This window comes from Falco peregrinus, chromosome 6 (assembly GCF_023634155.1).
Source record: "Falco peregrinus isolate bFalPer1 chromosome 6, bFalPer1.pri, whole genome shotgun sequence".
In the NCBI taxonomy this organism is placed as follows: Eukaryota; Metazoa; Chordata; class Aves; order Falconiformes; family Falconidae; genus Falco; species Falco peregrinus.
In genome coordinates this window covers 15,428,226-15,452,075 of record NC_073726.1, presented here as the reverse complement: position 1 = coordinate 15,452,075, position 23,850 = coordinate 15,428,226, and the positions used below count along the sequence as shown (strand labels likewise).

At 39.9% G+C, this 23,850-nt stretch overlaps 1 protein-coding gene across 4 annotated transcripts in view; it reads right to left on the bottom strand.

Moving 5' to 3' along the window:
- TMEM168 (transmembrane protein 168) overlaps positions 1-22,170 on the bottom strand; it is a 28,590-nt gene extending 6,420 nt beyond the window's left edge. Inside the window, exons 1-4 of one of the 4 annotated variants that reach the window (XM_055807532.1) lie at positions 21,748-22,170; positions 16,364-17,630; positions 4,603-4,745; positions 2,528-2,802 (exon numbers count right to left, since the gene is read on the bottom strand). In XM_055807532.1, the coding sequence (XP_055663507.1) occupies positions 2,528-2,802; positions 4,603-4,745; positions 16,364-17,500 (1,555 nt within the window). In that variant the 5' untranslated portion in view covers positions 17,501-17,630; positions 21,748-22,170. The other 3 variants (XM_005242498.4, XM_027794020.2, XM_055807533.1) reach the window with 3 other exon arrangements.
- Between the last annotated feature and the right edge of the window lie 1,680 nt (positions 22,171-23,850).

Sequence of the window (23,850 nt, the reverse complement as noted above, 5' to 3'; positions counted from 1 at the left end):
CACATTACTGGAGCTGATGACCAAATGTTCCATCTGTCAAAAACCACCACTGTCCAATACATGCAGTACGATTACACAATCAGCCTTCATCTTTCCAGTTTATACTTCCAGTTACATTCAGGAGCAGTGCTATCTGGAGGGACTATCATGTTACACTCCATGATTTTGCTAAAATTAATCACCAAAAAGCATGCAAGACACATGAAAGCTGCCTGTTCCTATCTTCTTGTGACTATACATATCTTCAATTAGAAGCTGAAGATGGGCTTGGACAGAGAACGGCAAAGCTCTGTGAGAATGTCGGAACACTACTGTAGTTACACACTTTCTCTTTTAGCACAAAACCTTTATTTTAACAGTTACCTTGGCCCTTATCCTAAAAGTGAAGTCAGAGTTTAAGCTACAGCTACCTGAGCAGGTACAGAGAGACCTGTGCTCCCCTGTCACACTCCAGGCTGGCCAGATGTAAGGCAGGACTGGGCTGGAAGCTGTGCAGTTTTTGCAGCAGCACGTGGCTCCCTATATGCTGGAAAGCTAACCCTGTCTGCTGCCAGCTGCAGCACGGCTGGGAGGCAGTTTTGCTGCTGGCTGTGGACACACTAAGCAGTTGCACAGGGCGGCAGCTGCTCTTTTGGACAAACCACCCTACCCTTGGAGAAGTCACTCCGCTGCCCCGGCATATGCTGTGGTACCTCGCTCGTGCTAAGCTCGGCGTACAGCTGTGGCTTTTTGAAATCATAGGTATGGATGAAGCCTTTGAGAAAAAAATAACGTGTTGCTTCTTCAGCAGGTCTAATGGTGCAGGCATGGAGTCGCACCAAACAGGCACACAGCCTCCAGCTGAAAACCGACCTGAGCAGACCACAGGCAAAGCTGTCTGTCGGCACTGTTGAGGAGCACATGCCCCCGGGGGGGGGGCAGACTGATGACAAACAGGCAGGAGCTCCCCGAGCACTACCCAAGGGAATTAATTCTGTCCCAGGAAGAAAGAGAAGTTGCAATTTTTCAATGTATTAACTACAAGATTCGCTGTTCGCACACAGCAACCCCAGAAGCGCAGTTCCATATAGCAGAAGAAGGAAGCTAAACCTACCAACGGTCTGTAATCTTCAGGGTTACCAAGGAATACAGCTGAGACAGAACTGCCCATCATAGAGAGATCAAAAAAGAAAAGGGGAAGGAAAGGGGGGTGGGGGGGCGAGGAAAGGGGGGTGGGGAGGAAAGGGGGGTGGGGAGGAAAGGGGGGGAGGAAGGAAAGGGGGGGAGGAAGGAAAGGGGGGGAGGAAGGAAAGGGGGGAGGAAGGAAAGGGGGGGAGGAAGGAAAGGGGGGGAGGAAGGAAAGGGGGGAGGAAGGAAAGGGGGGGAGGAAGGAAAGGGGGGGAGGAAGGAAAGGGGGGGAGGAAGGAAAGGGGGGAGGAAGGAAAGGGGGGGGAAGGAAAGGGGGGGGAGGAAGGAAAGGGGAGGGGGAGGAAGGAAAGGGGAGGGGGAGGAAGGAAAGGGGAGGGGGAGGAAGGAAAGGGGAGGGGGAAGTGGTGAAGTTTATGCCAGGCGTATGATAAGGTATTAAATCAGCCCTTTATATAGGGCTTTGTAGTCTTAAGGCTACACTGTGCCCACAGGGACCCCCAAACTCCAGGATCTCAGCAAACCACAGCTGTTTTCATGATACAAGGTTTGCTCTACGTTTGAAGACCTGGTTTTCTAGTGTGGATTGTACAGCTGCCTCCTACTTCTTTTATTGATTCTATCTTCTATAAAAAAAGCAGCGCACATCTTAATGTCATGAATGCAGCCCTTCATGACAGCCTAACTGACACAGTGACACAGAGCACTGTAATACACTGCCATGTCCAGGGAAGGAGAAAAGATTATGCTTTTCCATTATAGTGAACAAATATTCCTCAAAATACAGGGGAAATCTGTCTTGAGAGCAGGAGGGGCTTTTCTGGGGGAAAAAAAAAAAAAAAAGTTATCTTTAAAGTTCACTTGGATTGTACATGGAATTTGAAGTCATGTTTAAACTTGTAAGCATACATTTGGGGTCAATGATATGTAGACAATTTTGAGAACAAGTGTAAGATCAGTTAGCTGCCAAAGTGACTAAATACTAAAATGACACGAAGTTCATGAAGTAACATACCTGGCTGCCACACAGAGCAAGGTAAGGCAAGAGCTCCTGCTTTTCATCAAGTTAACTGCACACAAAAGGGGCTTCTGCATTTCACAATCCTCCCCGCTAGCAGAGGTAGGCACCTGCAGCCTTGCCTATTTTGACAATTCCTTGTAGCCCCTGAATCTCTCAACAGCCATGCTCTGCAGATGACCCCTTCCTTCCCTGACAGGAGCTTGTATAAACCTGTTCTCCAAAGACTGGTGATTCTTTGACATTCTGGACTATCAGATAATAGATGTGACAAAAACATCAAAGTTTTGCAATACGCCATGATGTTTTAAAGAACAAATTAATTGATTTGGAAAATTTATCAATTCCAAAACTATTAATAAAAAAACCTGCCAAACCAGTTACCTGCCAGTGCCCATTCGCCAGTGCCATGTGAGTGACCACTGTAATATAAAATGTAGGTATCATGTCTGGGTCCATCTGCTGTGCGAAGTTCAAGAAAAGACTTGATCTTGGAGTGAAGAGTATCAAAGGTCAGTCCGCTTGTAGAGTAGTCACAACCATATGTTTCAATCATATGATATGCAAAAAATCTTTGGATGGCATTAAGCATGCCAGTAGACCTCAGATTTAACTCTTGTACATGCTCAGGTGGAAGAAGAGTTGGTTGGCCATCAGGACTAAAAAGAAGAAAACCAGCTATGATTATGATTTATTTCATGCTTAGTTGACTTTCAGCAATTGAGTGTTTTTTTCCCTGTGCATCTCATCTCTGATATGAACTAGCACTGTTCTAAATGGAAATTGGCTCGAAATGTACAGTTCATAAACAACTCAAAATACTGTATTTGAGTGAGGGACCACTACCTCTCCCTTCCTTCTGTCACATTTCACTTCAAAGCAGTCCTACTCAAACCCATGCTATTCCTACAGCTGAGAGACAGAGGGATAGAGAGAGGAGCTGTGATGTGAACAGACTATGTAGGCTTCGACAATTAAGTCCCATGCAAGAATTCGTGCTAATCTGCATAGAATATCATGCAAGCTAGTTTCCAATAACTGACTAAAGAGAAATCCAAGGACACATTTTGCTCAGGTATTTTGAATTAATCTCCCTCTGTTCCAAACCAGCCTTTATTCAATATGGTACTCATACAAATACAGTTAATTCTTACTTGTGTGTGCTGTTCAGGTGCTGATCTTTCAACACAAGAAATGTGTTTCATATAATGGCATTCACAGCTTAGAAAATGGAAGTTCTAAGAAAATTACAAACTAGACCTGGAACAAACCATGTATATATAGAGGGGTGCGCGTGTACCTGTCTCTGTGTGTATACATATGAATATGCATACACAGCAAAAGAATCCCTGGGTTCCAAAATGGATTTTATTTGTATTTATATATACTTTCTATATAGAAATATATAATAAAAATGTTTTAAAATGTATAAAATACACTTTTTTTTAAGTCTACATAGCTATTCATTAATCATGACAATAAGAAATTTGGTCTTGCAAGACACCCAGTTATGGGAGCGCTCTTCAGGATGCGTTTTCAGAAAAAGAAATGCATTCATCACTCTTCAGCCAATGTAATAATGGTAATGATAAGGAGCCTAACTGACAGCTTTACCAAGCTGACCTGATTTATGCTTAGCTGGAGACATGGAGAGGTTCCGTGGGTGAAAATATGGAGACAGTCTTACTCTACTAATACAAATTATAACTTCCATTTTTTATACATGTGTATATTTCATGTATTTTGTTTGCAAGTCACTGTGTAATGCTACCAGGTTTCTTTTTTGGTCTAGCTAATTACATTGTGTGCCTCCTCACCTGGCTCACATTCTACTACTACAGTTATACAGAATACATCGTCATTACTGTTTGTCTCAGCAAGTTTCAACGGGCCCATCATTGAAACAGTCAAGCTTTTTTGACAAGGAAGCTTAGTTCTGTCAGGTCCTAAACAGTTGTTCAAAAGTATCTCATTCACTCAAAAATTAGAGGGAGCTGCCAGAGCCAAAATAATGTAATACAATGAAAGAATCAATTTGTTGCCACGGAAACAAAATAAATTTATTCATATTTTAATGTAAATATTGAAAAATAATTTTTTTAACCCCTAACAATAATTGACTACAGGGATTTTTTAAGACTGCATCGCTGAAGACTGTAGATCAAGAGCTCAGAAAATTTGTTTCTCTCTTTGCATGAGATAGGGACTGTGGAATCTGCCTATGCATGACTGGTTTGTGAAGCGTTCATTTGCTTTCTAAAAGCAAATTAAATACATATAGAAAGGTAGAGTTGCAGTTACTCATCTTTTTTGGAAGGCAAGGCAAAGGAAAAATACAAAATCTGCCTACTTAAATTTGTACTTAATTATTGAAAAAAACAAGCAACAGTGCTGCATTGCCTCTGCGAGCTAACAGTACACTTACACTGCTATGAAGTTCAAATACGTGGTAACTATACCTGCAAAAGTTGGTGGGAATCACAACAGCATACCCAACACATGTTCCTCCCAAGCAGTTTCCCAGCTCATGGAAAAGCCCATGAGCCATGGACTCCAGAGGTAAAACGATGAGAAATGCACTCATGAAGATTCCATTGGTTGGCTAAAAAGAAAATAGAGATTGAGCTATTGCACGAAAAATCCTTCCTGTTGGTTACAGTTATACGAATAATTCCCCGTGTATGAACACACATAACTGGATCCTGAAACACGCAAATTATTATATGAAATGTATACTTATTTTTCCACATACTATACAGTGAAGTACTCGCATGGCAAATGAAAGGCTTGGGGAGAAGATGGCTGGTAAGCAGGGGTCACTCTTTGGAAAGGAACGTATTTAAAAACACTAACAGCACAGGACTCGGGTTTAAAAGCCCTGATGATAGGTTAGCTTTACCCACTTAAGCAGGAAAATCAAATACCACAGAATTATTTATGTGCATAAAACAAGTATATCTGTAAATATCTGCAGGGTCAGGCCTTAATCAGTACAGTACAACACAGAATATTATGTACCTAGCATCAGATGGCTGCATACTACATTACGTCATTAAAAACATAGATTTAACTCTAGATTTAACTATTCTTACCTTTTAACACCAAGAGTTTTTAGAACATTCTTTGTGGAATACTATGTATCACACAAAAGATGACTTCTGAGAATATTTATGAACATTACTCCCATTAAAATGACAATTGTTTATCAGCTACATAAATATCAGATGAGAAGGAGCATCCACTACACAACTTCACAGCACAGTTTATACCCTACCTACACCGAGCTTTCCTGTTTTATAGACTGATACAGATGATTTCTGTAAAAAAGAAGTTTGAAAAGTTAAGTTTCAATCACTAGCACTAGTAAAATAAAAACAGACTGCTGAAATGCTAGCTGTCAGAGGCAGAACAGATACAGCTTCATTTTAATTATTTTAATATGATGTAAATGGGTTTAATGAGGCATTAAAGGCTTTAGGAAAGGTAGAAACAGTATTATATAATTAATCAAGAACGTTAATACACATGGTACGGTTATTAGATAGTTTATTATGTAGCCAAGGAAATAAATTCACAGCTACAGATTTCTGTCTTGAGAAGAGTCCCGTGGCCTCTGACCACATTTATGTTTTATTCACCCTCTGTGCATAAATCCATGATATTCATTTTTTTAAAAAACAGGATATTACCTTATTGTTTAACACTCAGTGATTTGATGTGGACTGGGAGTTTGGCTTAACGCATAGAATAAGCTATTAATAATTTTGAAAGTAAATTATACTGAAAAAAATGAAATTTAAACCAGCTCATTTCTTGTTGTCACATGGCACTAACTCAACTATATTCAGTTTTTAAACACATAAATATTACAAGACTTGGTCTGAAAGAACAGCTTTACCTATCTAATGTGCTTCCTGCCCTAAGGAAGAATCCTGTTTGCTGCCTGTCCTGGTTTTAAAGTGTCCCATTATACTTCTGATGGAAGGATCTCACCTATGTCCTTGAAATGGTGACAGCAATACTTCTAACCGCAAATAAACACCAGAATCTGATATTAACTGATAACTCACTGATAGCACTATTCTCAAATAACTGGTGACTGTTAATTGATAGCATTATTCTCAAATTCCAACACCTGAAACCACTGTAAAACTATAATCCAGCTCCTACTATGCTTCGGACAATTCATGACAAATGAAAAGTTTATTTATTTGGCTTCTAGCTCTCCAGGACATGAAGATAGGACATTGAGCGAACAGCAGATCATATCACAGAACAACCATGGAGAGCTTCCCCTAACCCACAGCCCTGCACACCCTAGTACAAAAGTGCAATCAATCTGCTTATTGACCTGCTATCGTTTGAACTACGAAACTGGTTCAGATATAACCAGCTCATCAACCAGTGATAATGCTAGTGTTAATACTGCAATACAATTTCATGTGATATAATGTAATTTTATGTTTTGGTGCAGTAATTTGATTCCACAAGGAGCCATGTGTGCCTACGAAGCAGACATACATTGTAGGAGATTCACAATCACTTCTATGTACATAATTTTCTTAGACATCTCAGGAGAGATGTTGCATCCCTCCAAATACAACCCTTCCCCCATCCCAGTCTTGACTACTCTCAGAGGGCTGGGATCAATGAGCAAGTGAGCAGATGGAATGTATTTACGACTAGTGCAGAGAAGCATTCACATAGTGATCCTCGAGTTTTGTGTCAGAGAATAAGGGTTTTCAGAGTAATTTCCCTGAAATCCATATAATTACCTGAAATCACCAGAAGACAGGAAAGCATAAACCACTGTAATAATTATGGTGCAACTTCAACTTGTTTTGTTGTCAAGAAGGAGGAAAAAAATCCTATAACTAAGACAATATAATTTTTGTTTCAAATGTATCATCAGAAAGTGCGCATTTTTGTTGCTCATTTTCCCTAATGCACTCTGAAAATGAAAAGCACTCAGAGCAGCAGCAATAAAAACTTACAAATATTTGGTTAGTTTTCATTCTATAGAAGCCTTCTAAAATAAAAGATTCTGATGAAATAGTGGAGCTCTCTAGCTAAATTAGTTTCAAGTTTTGGAGACTTACTTTTGTAACTGTGGATACCAGAAGGATAATTTACTTTAAGTTATAAAAAAAAGGAAGACTTGGATCCTGCAGAAATTGAAGGGCTTGTCTGGAAAAGCTTCCTATTCCATCAGTTAGAGGACTTTCTCAACTTTGGAAAGACTGAATACATGGACTGGGAAGTTATATAATGCATTTTTATGACAAATTCAGCTTTTCCATCATGTATAAATGTGACATATATGACTTTTCTTGGATCTCATTAGAGCAAACTGCTCTTATACTGCATTAGTGTTTTGATCGCAGTGAGCATATTACAAAATAAAACCCACATTTGCCCATAAAAAGTACAGCAATCATAATATCCTAAAGAATACTATTACATTATTACTTTGTATGAATGTTCTTGTGGAAGTGTTCTTACAACATGCCAGGTTGTTATAAACACTCCCTGCATTTCCCCAATCCCCTAAACACATGGAAGTTATTAAATCCACAGTGTTCTTCATTAACACAATTTGAGATTACCACAAAGATTAATAGTTTTCACCAAACTTCTGACTGAGTCTGACTACTAAAAAATATCCACATTTGATTTTTGAAAGTACTCCTACTAATATGAAGATACCGGCAAGAAAATTCACAAGTACTTGTGAGATAAGGATTCCACACAGAAACCGTAAGGATCATCTCAGTGATCCACCTTGTTCTGTAGCTTGCTTTGAGTTTGTACCAAATATTAAACAAGTATGGGAAATATGCTCTGTAGTGTTATGAATCAACTCAGCTCCACCTGAAGTTTCAACTTTGTTTTTCATTTAGTGACCATCTTACGCTATTGGAGTAGGAAAGTGTTGTTAGTATGGATATTTTACATTTTTAGACATCTATCTAATGTAAAGACTTGCTGTCAGCACTTCAACAGTTTTGATTTAGAAGAAATGTATCACTAAAATATAAAAATGATTAACGATGCTCAGTCCAGCTCTACAGTAAGATTTTAATTTATTAAAAAATATTTTAATTCAGCACTGCAAAGACATGACTGGTGGCATTTTAAAATACTTAAACTACAGGAATTTGAAAAGAGTAAAAAATAATATATAATTAAGTTAGTAATTACAGTAAATCTGAAGGTAGGCTCCTCTTTTAAGGTAGCAGCTAAGATGCCAGGTGGGGACTGCCAGTGCTTTACTAAATCCGAAAGATTTGATGACTGGTCCTTAATGGAGCAGATGGCCGTGGATGCATAAGCAGAGCCAGAAAGGGATTTTGTTCTTTCATCTGTTGAACCCATTTTCATTCTGTTTTCGACTGCAGTGGCAATCTCAGCCTGAAGTACATCCCTGTGCTTCAAGTGCCCATTGATTCCAGACAGACTGCTCCAAAAGCAAACAGAAGACAGGGACCCTTCACAGCAATCCCACTGAAAACATGAGAAGTCATTTTATCCCTTAGTCTTTGGGGTTTTTTGCCTTTGTCTTCTTCTAAATAAGTATTTAGGAAATATACAGTGTGTTTTCATTTCAAATAATGTAGAAAAGGTAAAAACTCCATGCTTCTTGCCTCTGATGGCAATAAAAGACCTGTGAGCTTCACTAGTAGTATTATCTTTCCACTTTCTTTAGCTTTTCAAGCAACACTTGTCTTTAACTGTAACTGTTAAAGCACCAGAAGAATTTAGAGGTATTTTACAGCCAAGATACATAATTTTATATTCATAGATAGCACAACTCCAATCCCACAGCATAAACCCCTGTTGGACGTGGAACAATTCCGGAACTGTATTTAATGATGGAGCATTACTGACATGAGACCAATGAAAATAACGAGGAGAAAAAAAAAAAAAAAAAAGAAACAGTTTAAATTGGAAGCCAGTTACAAAGACTCACAGAAGAGCCCTTCTGTTTAAAACAGGAACAAATTACTAAACATATGTCAACTAAGATGATCACAGAAACACTGAGTGGCCGAGGTTGGAAGGGGCCTCTGGAAATTGTCTGGTCTGACCCACTGTTCAAGCAGGATCACCTACAAGCAGGCTGCCTGGGATTACATGGAACAGACCAACAACAGAGGAGGCTTACAAAGATGTCTTTGTGTATTTCCAAGCAAAAATTCTGCCCTGCTTTCTATTATCCAAGCTGAATAATATTTACCTATTTTTATATATCCATAGACACAGAGACACATGTAAATAAATATTAAAGAAACCAGTTTTGCTTAGCTCCGCTGCAGTGATTCTGCAAAAACAAAGGAGTATATGATGTTCCATGATGGAGAAGGCTCAGGAGAAACAGGATAACGTGATAACTAATTTGAAAATATTTTATGGATAGCTCATTCTGAATGAAAACAAGACATGTATATTACAGGTAAAAGGAAGCCTAAAGACAGAATTTGTAAAATTACAATGTAGATCAACTACCAGAGGAAAGAATCTTACAACAAGTTATTGAATGAAAGAACAGTCTCTGAAGAACAATAAATAATCCATTACTTCTGACTATTAAAACAGCACTGGGAATACAATTTGCAGAAAATAGTTGTCATGTTCACTGGCAGACAGATTTAATAATGTTATGTTTCCCATCTTTGACTCCTGTTCTAACCACAGGAATGCCAGTGCTTTAGTCTGGCATTTGTCCCAGCAAACCAGAAGTGGCTGTCAGTTTAAAAGAATACTACATGGTTTTCTGATATTATTTTTTTTTAATATAAAACTTTGAATTCTGAAATTAATGCGATTTTGACAGCAAGCTTAACACATAAGTCAGATTCTTTAGACCAACAATGAATACCTTCTTTCTTTTGTCACCAGAGATTGCCTTCATGACCTAGGGCCGCTGGGAGCAGTGGCAACAGCAGCAAGGTGTGCTGGCACTGTGGATGTGAACAGGTAACCTGATGTAGCCCTCGGGGCAGGACTGGAAAGGGAGAGAGCCAAGGCAGGATGAGTGCTCACTGCAGGGAGGAAGATGGGCACCAAAAATAAACAGTACAGCAGGTGAGCTTGAGAAGAAATGATGAGCAGTAAGCAAGGAGGATTTAGAATCCAGCTTAAGAGATTCTGAAATAGTAGGGAAAGAGGGAATCCAGGTTATTATAAAAGAAACTGAACAGATGAGTCTATAAAGAAACAGTGAAGCACAGATATGCAAGTCAAATCAGCAAGTAGGGGAAAAACCATCAGTGAGGAAAAGAAAGGGGGAACTAAAGATGACCAGACAGAGAGAGAGGAAGAAACAAAACCAAGCAGGAGTGGCATGGCTATGTGAGAAAATATGGAGAAAGGCCAGAGAATGCAGCAGGGCCTCTGAAGAGGGGGGGGGAAGGAAAAAAAATCAAATTGGACAAGCAAAGCCTGAGGAAGACTGGATTAAAAATACATCAGGATGAAAAGCAGGGGGAAATAAAGGAGAAAGACTGGATATGATCTGTATTCAAAAAAGTCACTTAATCTGTGATGTTAACAAAAGTACGTGCAGGTAAATATAGATGTTACTTAGAAAACTTCTTACTACTCAGAAAACAATCTTGGTTTTAGGAAAGTTAAAAACCTTACCATCTTCAATCTTACTAAGGCATTGCAAATTGAGCTTTCAAGAAACACCAGGCAATCACACAACAAAGACTACAAAGTCAGTAGCTCTCCCCAAACAAGAAAATACTCATACATACAATAAACTAACTTTTCTTCCATGAATAATTCAAGTTCAATAGTACTGTCCATTTAAGTACTCAAGCATATCATGAATATGATTATATACTAACCCATAAATTTCACTAAAATCAAGAATAATGCACTGAAAGTACTTCATTCCATTACTTTATCTGTCTCTGACAGTTCATTTTTCTCTTGGTAATATTACATTACAGGTCTTCCAGGGATAATAATTCTCTTTGGCCAGTAATTCAGAAAACCTGTAGTTACCATGGCATAGAGCACTTAACAAAAGCTGATTTTAAGTTTCTGAGAAAAAGAGTCCCCCAAACCTTTCCAAGATCTTTGCTTGCAAATTCCAAGACTTCCACCTGCAAATTTTTCATAATTTTATTGGCTTCTGAAAGAAGTAATGCCTGAGTCATTTGCATGACTTCTGCTGGATCTTGTCCCATCCAAGGGCCTAATTATAGGCAAGCACATGAATAATTGCTGAAATAAGCTGGAGTTGAAAAAGTCTATTGATCTGACTGAAATTACTCACAGAAATGTAAAGGCAGGTGCAGAACATTCCCTAGATATTTTGCAAGGAAAATGTCAATGCATTTCTACCAACAAGGCAAGGTGTCTTTCCTCTCCAGCTAAAGCAGGAATTACGCTCAGAAGTAGACCATGCCCAAAATTAAACATGCCCCACTGAAAAGCTCTTACTCCGTTTTTTAATGCAACCAGGTTGAACAAATGACTTTTACACTTCTCATGCTTCCTGAGCTCATCCTCCAGCTTCACACAGACCTGACAATTCTGCTCTTCACATTTAAAGCTTCATCCCAGACACACATTCTGCTTTCAGGAGCCACAGGCCTTCCCAAGCACATACTGAAGCACTAGGAACAAAGACTTTCATCCTTTGGCTTATTACAAGGGCTCCGCTCCCCTTCAAGAAAGGTCCTTGGCTAACCGGACTCTGAGCCTCAACAGCTCTGCATGAGTCAGAAAACCACTATGTGCAACAGTGAGTTAACTGACCTCACTTTAAAATCCTTTCCACAAAAGGAGATTTGATGTTTTTCTGGCAATTTCAATCAAATAGGATACTTCTAGCCACCAATTAGCAGACAACTGTCTCTTTGGGTCTTGACCTTTCATACACTTGAGATTTATATGACATATAGATATCAGTTATTAAAACCATTAAAAGGGCATATATAATGTGCCTGTCACAAAAGTTTTCCATGAAACAGAACCCCTCCTCTCCACAACCCTGTCTCTGGCTATAACCTAACACACACAACTGAGCTAGATTTTTTTATATGCTATGGCTATATAGCTGACTGTCCAAGTCAGTCTTTTTTTGTCAAGACTGTTTTTAGCCAATTCTACTCATTATATAGGAGGCCAAATGGCAACCATGAAGTGATGTCAAGCCACCCCTCTTATCAAACACAGTATCATTAAACAAACTTTCAGTACATTTTCAGAGTGAGGTAAGGTATAAATAAAAAATGCTTCACCCTCCAGGTGACACTTAACAGGTTTAAATATAATTAGCACTTACTAAAATGACTACATAAATCATAAACTGAAGTCACACAGACTGAAAACTGTGAAACTTACACATACACAAAATGTTTTAAACAATTTTAAAAAGAGCAAATACATTTTCAGGAACTGGTGACTGAGGAATACTTGGCATTCCTAACAGAACGTAAGGAAAAAATACACTGAAAATTTGAGTTAAAAAAATGTCCATAATATAAGAATGTATGAGTGGCTGTATTAGGTTGCACCAAAAGTCCACCTAGAAGAAAGCCTGGTCTCCAAAGAGGCCAAATGGGTGCCTAGGGAAAACTGTAACAGACCAAGCACATGTCCCTGAGTACTCCAACCACTGATGGCTCAAGGACTTCCTGAGCCAGATGTAGTTTCATATAGTACATAAACCTCTGTGAATGTTTCCCTGAACTAGTCCAGCTTCCTCCCGAGCCTCTGCAACCATTTGGCACACAGCAGGCCATGATCCACAGCGCCAGAGCTCACCCAGCGCTGTACGAAGAACTGTTCCACCTGTTTGGCTCCAGCCTGCTTCTTGCCAACTTCATTCCCCTCAACTTTTGCACCAAAACTGATCACTTGTTGTCTCTTACTGTTTACCTTCTCCTGCATAAACATATTTCATACCTTCATCATATTCTTAGTTTTCTCCTTTCCTGACTGAAGCATCCTTGTTTATTCATTCCCTCCATGTAAACTGTTTCATGTCTATGATGAATTTAATCACCCTTCCCTGAACCTTTGCTTGTTTTCTTATCTGTAGGATGGTAAGTAAGAATTGCAGAGTTATTCAAAATACAGAAGCTATGGATTTATACAGTGGCATAATGATACCTCCAGTCCTTTCCTAATAATTCCTAATATTTAATTTGCTTTTTTGACCACTAATAAATATTATGCTGATGCTTTCATGGAAAGGCATCTAACACAGCCCTAAGATCTCTTTCTACTACATACTGATGTCACTGGCTTTTTTTTCTGCAGCAAAGTTTTCTTAAAAAACAAACAAAAAAACCCTGAAATCCCAACCCACTAAGTATTTAGCAATAACTATTACTTTTTAAAGAGGAAAGGCTGAGAGTGATCTTCAGCAGTCTGATTTGTCTCTTTAACTGTTACAATACATATAAATCACCATAAGAAAAGTACACATTCACTGCAGAAGCTTCTTTGCTGCATTAATGTTGAGCTTGTTAGACCTCCTGAAACAGCAGACTCAAAAATCCAGCAAATGATTCTAAAGTAGAGTCTTAAGGCCTTGAATTCCCCCTGCAATGAAGAAAAAACACTGGTTTCCTTAAGTCTCTAGGAAAAAAAACAAATGCCCTGCAAGAGGGTAAATTGTGTGCATGCATCATTGCTTTCTTACCTCTAATTATTTTGAAACCTGACACTATGCAGAATAATACAGAAAAGACCCCAGCTTCCTGCAATCACTATAATAAATGATACATCCATTTATTAAATTATGTTCCTGCCAGGTCTGATGAAGTATTTCATTTTCTGACAAGAGACGAAATAGACACACTGATCTGCAAGGCAAACATCACAACATCTGCTGAAGTAGAAATGCTTTTAGTTGGAGACACCTGCATTCATAATCTTAAGCTAATTCATTACTATAAACACATGATGAAAAAAATATAAACATAGTAAAAGAAATGTAAATGTAATTATCTATGGAAAATAAATTATTATAATAAAAATCTGGATTTCCTGACAAGGGAAAGTATTTGGTCTGATGCCTTTCCCTTTTGCTACAATTACTGCTCCTCCCACTGAATAGGCAAATACACAACCTGTCAGACAAAGGTGATGAGCAACAGCTTATCTACAGCTTATCTAATTTACACACACAGAATGCTAGAAATTGAAATTAACAACAATAAAGATTTTAGCTGCACTGTCAGTTTTCTTCTTGAGAACAGTCCTGCACAAGTCGTTCCACAGCACAACTGCACTTCTTTAGAATTAGAGAGGACTGAAAATTATCAGATACGTTAACAGTTGCAGCTATTTTGGGGCATAGGACAGAGACAGGAAAAAAACCCAATGAACTATCAATCAACGTGAAGACAAAGAAGTTGTAAGATGGGTATGAAACCAGTCCTCCTTGCAGTAATGAAGCAGTTCTATAGGAAGCACCTGTGTGTTTTAAACAGATGGCCTGGGGAGGGGGAGCCCTTCCCGTGAAGGGCTACAGCAGGAGATCCTGTCCAAGTCTGGTGTTTAACTCCCCGCAGACAGGCTCTGGGCACCACCAAAAGAAACTGCCTCTCTCCAGTTGCTATCTGGACAATTTACGCTCTTGATTTGTTCCGACTGCTTTGCTAGATGCAACTAGGTGGAATGACTCCATCCAAGTAATTTTGAAACTGTAATTAACTAATGTGTCTCAGGGTGTTAAAGGAAGAGGGCAAGGACAGAGAAATTAATAAGACTATCTGATAGAAATGGTAAAAAATTGCTTTTCCTGAAAAAACACACAACTAGCATATAGAAATTAAAAGCTAACATTTTGATAAAATCACAAAATTCTCAGAAGGAAAAGTATGGAAGTTAGCAATATTTGCACACTGATCTTTATTGTTTCTGTCTCCCAAACCACCATTTCCTTTGGTGCATTAGCACCCTCACTTTCTGTAAATACATTCTGAGGATTTTTCTCCTCTACTTCACTTTGGTTCTATTTCTTCCTATTGTCTTTTCTGCCAGCCCACACACTACAGCTATGCATGCTGATACTTTCCCAAAGACAGACCAAAAGCACCTAGCTTTCCTCCCAGGCTTGTCCGTTAACCTCTAATGCTCTTCATTCAAATAAAACCCCAACACCTAAAAGAAACCCCAACTCAAAAAAACACAAACCCAAACCAAAAAAACCCAAACCACCAACACACAAACCCTCACAAAATGACTGTTAATTTCCTTTTCCACCCAAGTTCTTTAACACCTTTCATCCAAGACGTTACTTAATCTGAGAAAATCTGCAGATATGGGTGGCAAATTGTTCTGGAAACACTATAGGGAATTTCTAAACTTACATCTGCCATAAAAAATATATATAATTTTATATACCTTTATAATATATATATATACTTGTAATTGATTTAAGAGATGCATGGGTACAAAAATGATTGTTGTCTTGTTTTAGATCAACTTAAAAAAGCAAGTAGGCACCAAACACGCTGCTGCAACTGTGACAACACACAATATACTTTAACTTGGGCACTTTGCAAACATTTTGAGAGAGATGTATGTTTTCTGCTAAAGAAGAGACAACAGCCTTAATTCAGGAATGGAAAGAAAAGTCAAAGAACACTGTGTGATTTTGAGAACTGGTCTTTCAGAGGAAGTATCCTGTGGTGCATAACCAGACTTGAAAATAAGACACTTGGAGCACGTGCTATACCAACAATTTATCAGTTTATCAGCTGATTTCTAACGCCACATTAATAGTTAACTCCAAGGCAAAATCACTGAAAAATACATTCTTAAAACATGAATTTGCCTTGATTCAATTAAAATAGTCCATAGGAAAAGCCTCAATATAGTGAGCATTACTAGGGTTCAACACTGTGATTTACCTTGAAAACAAATTTTATGGCACAATGAATTCAAAACTGAAATAATTTCCTAAGTGTATAAATGTAAAATACTTGGCACACTTCATCTGCCCCGGAAGCATTAACTCTTCCCATTCTGCCAACATAAGGAAGCTGGTAAGTTCCAGTTGCCTTAACAGGTCACAGGTCAAGGCAGCACACAGCGTTAAATTCAAAGCGCGTGCTGGTGAAACCAAGGGTTCCAACTCTGAATTGCTGAGCCACAGCACACCATCAAACGTCACAGAAGTTTTAAGGAGCCAGGAGTTCTCTGGAGCATTCTCAAGAGGGATATCAATATAAACAGACTGTTATTTACCTGCCAAGAAACGGCCCCCAAAACAGCGGTCGCGACAAGGCTGAAAAATACTAGCTGTTCCGAAATTAAACAAAAATGACGCATTCCTTTAGATGCCATAACTCTGTCAAGGCTGTTGTTTTCTGCACGGTGGGTATAGTATACCTTGTGACAGTCATTTAGTTTTGTGTGAAAGCCCCAAAGAGTTATGAAAAAAATCACATGACAGATCATCCAAAAAATTCCAAAAATAGAAAAACCAGGTATCACAAAATACCAGAGATCCAAATCACGCAGTTTAAAGGCTGCAAGAATGAAAAAGATTAGTTCAATGACTCCAATTGAGATGACAGAAAGCCTTCTGCAAATTTTACCACGATACAAGTAGGGCTTCCATCGTTCAGTAACTGAAAGTCCACTGAAGTAAACATCGAGAAGGGGATCGGAAATCAGGCAGCTGAAGAAACATGCCAAGGCAAAAGGGTTTGTGGGGATTTGCAGTGATGGAAAAAAGAGTAAGGATGCAATGGCTCCAAAAATTGCCAAATTTGGAATTGCCAAAAAAGACTTCATACGTAAGTCAATAATCAACATGGCCAAAGCCATGACCAACAGAATAATACTCACAGATTTTTCAACCAGCATAGTTGTGCTGGCAATTGCAAATCCAACTAGTTCCAAAAACTCAACTGTTGTCAGCAGAGTTGGTCGATGATGGATACAACCACAAATCCTCTCAACCAAAGCACATAATATCCTTAAAACAATGGCGGAGAGGAGTAAATATTTAGTGGCTTCTTCTTTCACATCCGTTTTGAAGGCAGAATTATTAAGAAAACAGAGAAGGCCAAGCAAAAAACCAAACCAAAGATTGGAAAGACTCAGGCTTGCTGTTTCCATTGAAAAATAGTAGTACAGTATGCTGGCAATTCCAAGAACAAAGAGTCCCAGAATAAATATTACCAAAATCAATGCATCTGCAGTTTTTTCCCATCTGACATAAAGGCCCATGCAAATGGCAACCAGCAGGTTGATCCTGGCAAGATAGCCAAGGTATCTGACCGATGAGTGCATGTTCACTTCTCTGTTCGCTTCTTCTAGCCTTGTCATTGCTGCATAGAGACAATGACTAACACAGTAACGCAGTGACCTACACATGTAAACTGCAGTTAGGGGGTTTTACCCACTCGGCTGAAAGTAAATATTTGGGTTTCATCCAACAAAGACAAGGCAATCGCCACCTTCTGTAATATCATTTCAGCAACAGCAGTCCGCAATCCCTGAAATCCTGGAAGAAGAATTAAGAAGGTTTTAGCAGCAAATAATTCCTTTTAATCACATACAGCATAAACATGACACAACCTTTCTCACCAAGGAGTTGAACACATAAATTAAAAAACACATAATAATGACCAAGTAAGTGTGTTGTTAAAGGTCATTCAAATTGGGGTTATTATTAAATCCAATATAAGACTGGTTCTGCATCAATCTTATTTCATAATCTGAATGAAAGGAAAAGGTAAACCAAACCTGGCCTGTGCAGTTTTTCCACAAAACTCATCCATTAGGTATCTATATTAGACATCTATGGGTATCCAAAATATTGCTATGATATCCATTGTCTTCTAAAATAATTTAATATTGATTTAAAACATTGTTTTACTTCACCATTACCTTTGGTAAGTTCTCACTTTATAACATACCTTTTCAGTACGTTTTGCAAGGCTTCTTTTTAGTAGTCAAGTAGCCACAGGATTCACAAAAAGAACTTCATAATCAGTTAATGAGCTAAACCCACAGCAGATAATCAAAAAGGATATTATCATCTCCATTTCACAAAAGGGGAGTGGACACACAGATGTATCAATAGATCTGGCAATATTTTCAGAAACTTTTCTTAACCAAAGACTTCATTTTCACCCCTCCAAGCCACTTTTTTTTCTCCCACCAAAAAACCCAAACAAAATGATGGGGATAACTATTATATTTAGAACATAAGCATCTCCTACTCGGATCCATTTAACTGACATGCTTTTCTTTTTAATATAGTATAGGAACAGACAGTAGTATTTTTAGGGGAATTTTGTATGAAAATGTGGCTAGGCAGATTTCACTGGAGATCATTACTATTTTACAGGAAAAGTTTCTTCCCGGTCTGAACTCAGTCTTGAAACATGAGGACCACTGTCATCCTATTGGTGGTTAATCATACGGGGCTTACACATAAACAATACTAGTAACTGCTATAATTAGGAAAAAAAGTTATTGAGGAAATTCTATTTCTGTGAAAATCTTAATTGCACTGTATTTATACACTTTTGTACTTACCACAAATTTGTCAGAGGCACAGTTCAGAGCTTTCTAATTAAAGGCAAAAAAGGTTAGTACTTCTGAAGTCACAACCCTGCTCTGTACGTAAAACATGTTGTGACAAATTAATAAGAATTACTCAGAGAACAGGCTTTTGCAAAAAGAGCCACACATACTTCTGATTTTTGGTGCAGGAGTCACTGAAGGAATAAAGCTGAGTCCATACCACCAGAAAAAATAAGGCAGAAAACAACTGGTAGATCACAAGAAAGTACAGAAACAAGAAAATCAGCATCATTTTTTTTGTCTCTATTTTTCTTAAGTGTCATACATTACAAAGAGCTCCAGAGCTCCAGTTGTCCAAATTCCCTTAGTTAAAACTTAGCAAAACCCTGTATAGTATTTATATTTAAGCATAAGTTTTGCTTCTGAAGTAATTAATGAAAAGTTTATTTGTAAATCTAATTGTACAGGTTATGGGCAGCATGTAGGAACACTCATTCGTAGCCACTATAGTTTTTTAAGTAATTACCTAATTGCCCATCTTACAGAGACTTCTGGAGAGTTAATGGTATGACAGAGCAATTAATGTGTCAAGAACACTCAAAGATAGGTTATAGCTTACTGCTTTTATTTATACTATTTATTTATTTTTACTTATTTATTTATAAAGGACACCTTGACTGAAAATCAGAACTTAACTTCCATTTTCCCTTGATTTTTAAATTCTCATTTTTTAAACCAGAGAACAACAGAAGACAAACTGACTGATTTACCCATATGCTTTGGCTGACTTGAAGACTGACACCCAGCATAAAACCAGCTTGAATAATTGGTGTAGAGATAAAACAGGCTTAAGAAATCCTATTGTTTAAATTACTTAAGTTTGGTAACATATTTCCAAATTATGTTAAACTCCTAACAACACTGCAGATGTTACTTGCAAAAACTATGTATTAAAAATCTGTTTAATTGAAATAGAATACATACCATACAGTTAAAGCAAATGGTTACTGCATGCCATTGAGAGTTAAAAGTTTTCATTTTAACTGTGCATTTTCATATTACTTATTATTGCTAGTGTTTTATACAAATAAACTTAATTCTGAGTTGCCTGAATGCTTAAGATCGTGTAATATTTCTCTCATTAGTTGGTAAAATATTTACAGTTTTCTCAACCTTTCATTTGTTTCTACTTTATATAGATAACAACCCAAAGTTAGCTAGCCTTTTCCAGGTCACAATATATCTGGTATCATAGCACTGTCAGCAAGGCTGTTTCTTGTACTATGATCAACATTTGCTTTATGGACAACTTGAGCTTTTCAGTTCAACTCCTACACATGCCCCCTCCCTGCCCGCAGTTCTCTCTCCTCCAAACCATGAATATAAAGGAACGACTTCCCCATCTCCCCTTCCAACCCACAGCACTGACGTGTAACTACTGCTATGCCAAAGCACATCTGCCATGCCATTCTGTTATCTTGATTCCTTTCTGGAATCCCTCCAAGTCAAGAAGCTAATACTATAAACATTCATCTGGACAACAGACTCATGGAAGTCAGCAGTTTAGCTCACGCGCAAAGGGTGGAAGCTCCCACCTAACCCCTGGCTTACTATTTTGCTACAGTTGCTACATTATTTTCTGGTGGTATCATTACACTAGCAAGCTACCTCGCAGGCAAGCAGCCGCTCTGACAGAAAACTACTCTGACTAGCTCAGCTTGTGCCAAGCGGAGTTTTGCTGTGATCACATCATGAGAAATGTGAAAGCGAAGCTCCACTGCTGCTGCCCCACGTGCTGTGCCAGGTACCGGGGTGGGGGAATGTGCCTGCTCCTAGTGGAAAGACACAAAGTCTGCTTAAGTACCAAATATTTGCAAAATAACAGCTTGGACGTGAATGCAACACCCTCTTCCTGGCTACGCCTTCTAGGCAATTATCAAAAAGGCGTACTACTAAACCACGCTATTAATCATTAGTATTTTTCTGTTCAAAACACATGGTCAACTTTTTGGTGAAAAGAGAAAAAGGAGCATTTTAATGATTAATGCATCCCATCATGCAGTTATTACCAAATAAATTTAAGACAATTTAACACAACAATTCAGACAATTTTAATGGGAGATTTCAATATCTGATTTATTCTTTAAAACATAGCTATTTGTAACTCATTTCTGTTAAGACTGACTGCTGAAGCAAAGACTGTTCCAAGGCAGGGGAGTGTTGTGTTTGGTTTTAAAACCAACTGCCTTAAAAGTTTCAGGCTTCAACATCTGAGTTACATACCTGAGCGAATCACATTTAGATCCAAAACACAGAATGTGTACACCCACTTTTAAACATTTGTTGACTTTTGCAAACGCAATTTTAAGCAAAACCTGGAGTCCAAGTAGAGATTTAGAGACTAAATCATCCAAGAGCTTTCCTATATGTAAAGGAACTTCATTCCCAAAGTAGTTTTCATCTTAATTTGTCTAAGAAAATATAAAAAAAAGAACCAAAACCCGAAGATGGTTCAGTAGTTTGACTACAGTTGACCTGAAGTCCAGGTGAGGCCTATCTAAAATGCTGGACTTACTTTCTTTCAGCTTTATTCTTCCAGTTTAGTGCATGTTTTTTAAAAAAAAAAAACCAACCAAAACACAACTGCGTGACGCCTTTTTAAAACCATAACGTCGTACTTAGCTACCACATTAATACAGCAGCCTTAAACTTCAGGTGAACGTCTTCGTTAGTCTTCGGACGTGCACGCCCAGCCCGCATTACGGATTCCTGGTGCGGGACATGCGGGGAGCGCCCGGCCCAAGCACCAGCTGCCGGACTGGCCCGGCCAGGGGAGCCTACCGACGGCTGCGGGCTCCGCGGGGTGCCTGCGGGGCAACGCCGCTCACCGCCAGCTGCCGCCCCGGGAGGCCGCCTGGGCCCGGCCCGGCCCGGGGAGGCCCCGTCCCCCAGGGGCTGCCCGCCAGGCCGCCCGCCTCCCCTCGGCCCCGCAGCGACGGGGCCCTGCTCCACGCACACGGCGCCGGGGCGAGCCCGGCCCCAGCCCTTCGGTGCCGCCGGCCCCCGCCGCGCTCCCGGCCCGCACTCACCTCAACAGGCGTCCCGGGAACTTCCCACCCCCCGCGCAGCGCCGCCGCCATGTTGAGGCTCCGTGAGGCGTCCCGGCTACGGGCGGCGCCAAGGCTCAAACGCCGCCGCGGCCGCCCGGGCGCTGCCGGAGCCCAGCTGATCGCGGCGGGCAGGCTGGGCCCGCGGCGGCCCCGGGCGACGAGGCCCTCAGCGGAACGGTGCCTGCGTCGGTGGGGCAGAGCGGGGCTGTGACCGTGGGCGGCCCCGTCCGCACCCCCCAGCCTCACGGCTGCCCTGCTCTCATGAGCACGTGGATGCAAGGGAAGCGCGAAAGCACGTTCTTCCCTCCACACCCCCCAAAAATGCCAAGTTAATCAGCTGGAAGAAGTAGAAAACAAGACAAGACAAAACTATACGCACTGAACTGGTGCTTAGGGGACAGAAGAGGGAAGCTGTGTTTGAGTCAGCACCCCTGTAAGGCCTCCCCCATGGCGGGCCAGGAGTGCCTTCGGGGGCGGGGGGGGGGGGGGGGAAGGCGGCTCGGCTCCGGGCCTTCCCCAACCAAAGCATTCACCCCCTCAGGCACACCGCCTCCGCCACCGCTGTGGCACAGCACTCGGCCTTGGGAATGCATGCTTGCTACTGGCCCTTGCAGGCAGGTGGGCAAGAGCAGGAAGCTTCTGGATCATAATGGCTCCATGGCTCAGGCAAAACCAGGGGAGCCTGTGTGAGTGACAGCTTAAGGGGCACTGCCTTGAACTGCCAGAGGGCTGGGCCTGCCACAGATTTATATCTTTTGTGCCTGCATCACATCCAGCCCCTTCGCCCCCCGCATCAAGAAGCACTGGTGCTGATGGGTGGCAGCTGGACACTCAAACATCTAAACTCCTGAGCTGGACACTCAAACATCTAAACTGACAGCCTGTCTTTTCTGCCTCAGTTATTCAGACAACTGATTCACAAGGAACCTCCGTAGTCTCCAAATCCGTACCGCTCTCCAAATATTAAATAAAACTGGCCTAAAAGTTAACACTGGTTAAAAAGCCTAGAGGTTTCCCTTGAACAAGCAGAACAGTAGAAATCTCAGTTGGTTAGTAAATGTTACCTGCTTCAGATGCTTTACCAGCATCATGGACAATGCTTAGTTGGTACTACATCTGTTCAACTGTGATTTAGGAATACTCTACAAGCAACTATTTGTAGAACTTTTTACTTAAAAAGTAAAAAAAAAAAACAAAAACAAACCCAAACCCTCCAAACAACTGAGTTCCTGTGCAAGTCTGTGAAATGCAACCCTTCTAAAACTATCTTTTACTATTCTACAGTTACAAAACAATGAATCAAGGAAAATCAAGAAAATGAGGAAAAAGGAGAAAACCTGCTGCTGATTCATAGAGATAAAATTAAAGACTTAGAGTGATCATACTTTTAAAGCAAGTCTCCCTTAAGCTGAAAAGGGCAGATTCTGCAGGAAGCAATACTGAGATCCAGCTGTGAAATCACATCTTCTGGTCTTCACTGTCAAGTAAGAGACCAGAATATACCAGCTAGGCTCTGCAGTGCTAGACACACACATCAGTTCTGCTAAAATCTAATTTTTGTAGAATCTGGATCAGAGTAGGCACCTTGCTTTTTTTTTTTTTTTTTTTTTTTTTGGGGGGTGCGGTGTGGTGTCTTTTCCCATTGCCAGCCTTTCCCCAACACCTCCAATACTCAAAACCATTACGGAGAAAAATACAATCACCTCAAAGGGTCAACATTCAATGAGCGCTGCAAAGACATTTCAGGGGAATAGAGGAAAAATTAAGAACATCTAGAGAAAAAGATGGGAACTGCAATAGAAAGTAATTGCATCCTAGAAACATGATACAGGATCAAGTGGAGGAACTCTAAAACCCCTTCTGTAAAGCAAAGGCCACAACCACGATGTAGAAGCTGAAATGGAAGTACCAAATCTAATATCTCCACTATAATTCAGTAGTTTATAAAATAAACCCAGTGCAAATACTTTCTTGACAATAAGGAAAATAATTATGCATGGGTTTCACTGGATTTCAGCATAAACAAATTGCACAGGAAGAAAAAAGGGTATCTCCACCCCAAAGAAACAAATTTTAAAGAGG